The 6,000-nt window shown below is 41.0% G+C and overlaps 1 protein-coding gene across 1 annotated transcript; it reads left to right on the forward strand.

Moving 5' to 3' along the window:
- The first annotated feature begins 105 nt into the window (after window positions 1-105).
- Window positions 106-2,507, forward strand: LOC103365393 (E3 ubiquitin-protein ligase TRIM39-like). The gene is made up of 2 exons (XM_008292821.1): window positions 106-209; window positions 344-2,507. The coding sequence occupies exon 2, from the start codon at window positions 346-348 to the stop codon at window positions 1,972-1,974; it is 1,629 nt and encodes a 542-aa protein (XP_008291043.1). The 5' UTR covers window positions 106-209; window positions 344-345; the 3' UTR covers window positions 1,975-2,507.
- Window positions 2,508-6,000: the final 3,493 nt, after the last annotated feature.

The following is a 6,000-nucleotide window of genomic DNA, read 5'->3' on the forward strand; positions in this document are numbered from 1 at the left end:
TGACAAATACTAACTGTGGGACTGCAGTGGAAAGAGTTAAATTCTATCAGACAGTGTGTAACAACAGAGGAGCAGGGGAGGAGCCACTGAACCATGTGAACCCGCAGAAACGAAACTAAAAGAAGTGCCTGGAGAACGGCACGATTCGAGGTGTGATCTTAATTTGTTTTTTTACTGTTTTTTGTGCAGCTACAATTTCAACACTGCCGGTAAGATTTCATTCACTTTATGTTTTTTTTTTTTTGTTGCATATGCAACAAAAATAAGTAAAAATACACGATTTTATCAGTTTGTTGATTTCTAAGATGGCTGTTGTTGTTGTTTTTACTTGTTTCTTGCCCAGACATGGCCACTGCCAGCAGTCTGCTGTCAGAGGAGAGGTTCCTGTGTTCCATTTGCTTGGATGTGTTTACTGAACCAGTGTCCACGCCATGTGGACACAACTTCTGCAGCGCATGTATCCGCAAGTATTGGGACAACAGCGTCGCTTGCCAGTGTCCGTTTTGCAAAAGAACATTTTCTTCGAGACCTGAACTCCATGTGAACACCGTCATGTCTGAGTTAGCCGCTGAGTTTACAAAGCTGAATCGAATGAAAGCCTCAACTCCGGAGCCAGAACTTCCTGAAAGAGCAGACATCCTTTGTGATATCTGCTCCGACATGAAAGCCAAGGCAGTTAAATCCTGTCTGATGTGTCTGACGTCTTTCTGTGACGTCCACCTCGAGCCTCATCAGAGAGTTTCGGTTCTTAAGAGCCACAAACTCATAGATCCTGTGAGTAATCTGGATGATAGGATGTGCAAAAAGCACGACAAGATAACAGAGCTGTACTGCAGGACCGACCAGGCCTGTGTTTGCGTCTTGTGTCTCAAAACCGATCACAAGAATCACGATGTTGTCCCGCTGGAGGAAGAATACGAAGCAGTGATGGCAACAAAAGATGGAGTGATGGCAAATATCCAACAGATGGTGCAGTCACGATCCGATAAGATAGAGGAGATTGAGAATTCTCTTGATGTCAGCCAGAGAGAAGCTGAGAAGGAGATAGAGGCCAGCGTGCAGGTGTTCGCTGGCTTCATTCGCTCCATTCAGAAAAGCCAGGCTGAGCTCGTTGAAGTGATCGAGGCGAGGCACAGAGCGACGAAGCAAAAGGCTGAAGGTTTTCTCAAAGAGCTGAGGGCCGAGGTGGCTGACCTCGAAAGCAGAAGCAGCCAGCTGGAGCGGCTGTCACGGTCCGAGGACCATCACTGCTTCCTCCAGAACTTCTCGACCCTGTGCTCTCCAGCAAACAAGGACTGGACCGACACCAGCGTTCACAGCGACCTGTCTTTCCAGGCGGTGAGAGAAGCCGTGGCCCGGGTGGAAAACAGGGCAGATGGGATCGTGGCAAAGATTCCCGAGATCAAAATGAAAAGAATGAGGGATCACGCGGTGGACTTGACTCTTGACCCCGACACGGCGCACTGCTGCCTTCTGATAAGCCAAGATAGAAAACAAGTTGCACTTGCAGAGGAACAGAAGCTTCCCAACAATCCAAAGAGATTTGAGAAATACCAAGAAATTTTAGCAAAAGAGGGGTTCACGGGAGGGAAGTCTTACTTTGAGGTGCAGGTAAACGAAAAGCCTAAGTGGGCTGTTGGAGTGGCCAGAGAGTCTGTGGATAGGAAAGGAGACACAGATCTATCAGTTTCAGATGGTTATTTGGCCTTCGGGTTGGAATCGGGCAAATATTTTGCATATGAAGATTCAGCTGTTGTCATCACACTGGAAGAAAAGCTTCAAAAAGTGGGCATCTTCGTCGACTACGATGGAGGAGAGGTTTCTTTCTATGATGCAGATTCTCAATCACACATCTATTCTTTCAGTGGCTACACCTTTAAAGAAAAACTTTACCCTTACTTTTGCCCTCAAGACAATGAAAATGGGCTAAACTCTGCCCCTCTCATCATAACACCTGTATCTCAGACTAACTAGTGCGTTTGTGGGTGGGACAACAGCATTACAAATAAGTTGAAACTGACTACTGCACTCAGTAGCTTCTTTCCAGTAATATATATGGAACAGAACTACGATGTTTAATATGCAAAAATACTGCTGAATTCAGGCATAGATGTTTGAGCCATGGCATCTTTGTATGATGTGAATATTTGCATGCATGATGCCAATAGAAGCACAGTGAGATTGTGTTATATTACAGGGTTGAGAGTACGAATGTCATAGTGTAACAGTGTAAGTAGATATTTAGTTGCTTTCTAATTCACATAATAAGGTGAGAGTGTAGCATTCTTGCAAATGTCTTGCCTTTTGTTTACAGACAGGGACCTGTTGATGATTTATTAGAGGGAGATTTACAGTAAAAGGGTTTCTAAAATCTTTTTTTTTTTTTAATTTTTTCTGGTTTCTTGTAATTCTTTGTAACTCAGAATAAAAAACTTTGACACTATTACGTCACATCATTCCTTTCTAGAAGCTCTGTCATAATAATAAAGTCATACCTGTGAAGCATTTAAGAACTCTTCAGTGTATAATTTGGCCGTAACTCATACATATTTAACTTAACCTCATTATAATACAGTAGCTTAGTAGTAAAAAAAAAAAAAGACCTCAGCTGGTCCCCATGTCTTTTTTAAATTTATGTGAAGAGACAATATTGCTATAAAGCTATCTGTGGTGGAAAGTATATGTACTCAAGTACTACTGGAGATACTTGTGCATTTTATGCTACTTTTTTCCTTCCACTCTACTACATTTTAGACAGAAATAATGTACTTCCTACTCCACTACATTTAATCAACAGCTTCGGTTATGGTTAAAATTATGATTTTGCATTTGGATTGTATAACAAGCTTGTAAGATTGAACACTTTGTTAAAAAAAAAAAAAAAAACGTGTATAGTCATGATTGCATTTCAGATCCCTATAAGTTGCTCAAAATTCCACAAAACAATAAATTTTCCATCCAAACTTCTTACATGGTTTCATTCTGATACATGTTCACATGATTCAAAAATAATAATAAATAAAATTTAAAAAAAAATGAACATCATGACATTGCTTTTGAATTGTGGTTCAACAGAAATATTAGAAAACAAAACACAAGCAAACAAGCATGTTGGGACCCTTTAACTAATATTTTGTTGAGCAACCCTTTGAGACAATCACTGCAATCAAGTGTTTTCTGTAACTCTCAATCAGACTTCTGCACCTGTTGACAGGTGTTTTGATTTTGGCCCACTGCTCATCAGCTCTAAATTGTTTGACAGGTTTGTTTGTTTTTTAAATTATTCTTTTCAACCACAATTCAAAAGCAATGTGTTATTTCACTAAATGATAATTTAGCAAATTTTTATTTATTATTACTTTTTTCAGTTTCTAGTTATTTGAGTGACTTTTGTGAATTTTGCCTTTTAATGTAAGGATATGAATACATTTGAGGATGGCTGTATATGTGTAAATAAAATATATAATGTACATCAGAGGCTTTAATATCTGAACTGCATTTTGCTGCTAATACTTATACAATCCTACTTTGTTTAGTTTTTTTTTCACTTTTACTAAATACTACTTCGACCTGTCCAGGGTGTCCCCTGCCTTCACCCTAAGTCAGCTGGGATAGACTCCAGCCCTCCCTGCGACCCTAGTGAGGATTAAGCGGTGTATAGATAATGGATGGATGGATGAATACTACTTTACATTGCTATCTTAGCACTTTTACTTCATCAAAGGATCTGAATATGTCAGTTTTAGATGCGTCAAGGCAGGACCTCCACTCTTGGAGTTAACATCAAGGTCGAGGTTTTGCACAAACACAGATAAAAGTCAAGTGATTTGAACTTGTGACATTTTAGGTTTCATAAACCAGCTACAAGGCCGCAATTAAAAACCCAGCCTGCCTGGGCCAGCCTTGACCACCTGCAGTTTACGACGGCCTGGTTTATGATGGAACTCAACAGAGCAGCGTCTTTGTCATGTTAACGGCTTTCGCGAGCCTTGTAAGTCAATCAATAGTAGCCTGCCCACTGCTTTCACTCCTGACTCCTGCCTATGCGCCGCTGCCCCCACACTGATTTGTGTGCGCGATAAAGTGGATGCGCGCACTATTCTCGAGTGTGATGCGTGGGTCGATGTTCTTAAGCGCCGCTGATGGAGCTCACCCATAACTGTGACTAAAACCTCGGTGTGTCTCATTGTGTTTTGTTTTCTTTTTTTTTTCATTAATGGGAAACGGGCCCATTTTTTTCCTCGCGACAAATGTCTTGTTATATTTCTCAAAGTAGGTTACTATAACTGAATCCTATGAGGCCGTATGAAATAAGTGAGGGGAGTAATGAAAGAGGTATAGATGCAAGTATGGAAATCAAACGTGCTGCCACGAGAGATGTTCTGACACACTTTCTGGGAGCATGTAGCGTGAATATAAATGTATCATATGGTGGTGAATTTCAACAGAAATCCTGCATCACATCTTAAAGTCTGAAACATACATTTTTCCCTTTTAGTGAAAGCCTTCATTATCAGACAGATGAGCTGTATAATAAGGTGGAAAATGAAAATAGAACGATTTGCTGTCAGTCCAATGTGACGATCGATGTCAAATGTGATTGAACGGGCTTTCTAGTGCGGGGACAAAGGGAAGCATTTGTGACCTGAAACAACACCAGGAGAGGACAGTGAATATTGGAAGTCTCCTGGAAAAAAAAAAAAAAAAAAGTGTGAAAACAGTCAATCATGTTTCAGGTCTGCTGTGCTGGGAGCTGCAGCACAATCAGAGATGTCACAGCGGGTATTTTGACTTTTCCTGCCAATGAAAAGCACCTGCTGTCACCTCTCTGATTGGGATGAAGACAGAAGGTAACACGCTTGAAATTTCAAACAATAGGAGTGGAGAGATGACAGAGTTTATTTTATTTTTTTATGATACAGCTTCAACAGGTTCTCAGTATTAAAGAAAGATTAGAAGTCTAGTTTAAGCCACAGAGGGTGGGTTAATGTTAGGATATGTTTTGTTTAAGATGAGCTGAAGTCATGTAGTGGAAGTAGCAACAACAGAGCATCACTAATAAAAGCCCTGCACTAAAAAATCTACATAAGTACAAATAGACCCAACAAAGTGGACTGAAAGCATTAAAGTAAAGGCATCTATGTCGGTGTTAGATTAGTATAATGTGTTTTATTATCATTTTACATCGTCATTGTTGCTTCCTTGATATGTGAGATGTATAGATGGGCGACAAATTAAAAGAAAACTAACATAAAGTGTCTCATTAAAGTGTTTGACCACCAGCACAGCTTCAGTGCACCTTAGCATTGAGCCTCCAAATCTGTGGAACACCATTCTTCCAAAAAATATTCCCTCATTTGGTATTTTGATGAGACCACTGTGTAACATGTCTCCCCAAAATCTCACATAGTTGGTCGCTTAGGTTGAACTCTGGTGACTGTGAAGCCCATAGCATATAATTTACATCATTTCTATACTTGTCCAAGCATTCAGTGACCCAGTGTGCCCCATGGATGGGAGTATTGACATCCTGGAAGAGACCATTCCCATCAGGATAAAAAAAAGTTGGCATCATAGCATAGAGGTGACCACTCACAACAACACTGCACTGATTTGCAGAGACTCTTGCCTCAAAGGAGGCAGGTCGACCCAAACTATACCAGCAAAATGCCCCCCACAGCATGACAGAGTCACCAGATCCCCTCTCTGTAGGGGTCAATAGGTCACGAAACAAATCTAAGAATTCAATCCTGTTAACTTGCAGCATGGGGATTTCTGTATCACTGTTCTTCTTCAGATTTAGTGTCTGGTTTGAGCATGTGTGGCTGAATCACTCTGACTCACTGAATCATTACAACTTGCCACTGTGCAGCACCGTCGTGCAGCAGAGGTGTGGGTGAGCTGTTGTGCTCCAGCTGCAGTGGGTGGTGGAGGGGTGAGGCGAGAACTTCATAGGTCTGTACCTTCTAAAGGAAGCAACGTTACAGAGTTAAATCTAAA

This window comes from Stegastes partitus, unplaced genomic scaffold, assembly GCF_000690725.1.
Source record: "Stegastes partitus isolate 25-593 unplaced genomic scaffold, Stegastes_partitus-1.0.2 Scaffold836, whole genome shotgun sequence".
NCBI classification, from domain to species: Eukaryota; Metazoa; Chordata; class Actinopteri; family Pomacentridae; genus Stegastes; species Stegastes partitus.

Coding starts and splice junctions, on each gene's coding strand:
- LOC103365393 (XM_008292821.1), top strand. CDS start 346: ATGGCCACTGCCAGCAGTCTGCTGTCAGAGGAGAGGTTCCTGTGTTCC.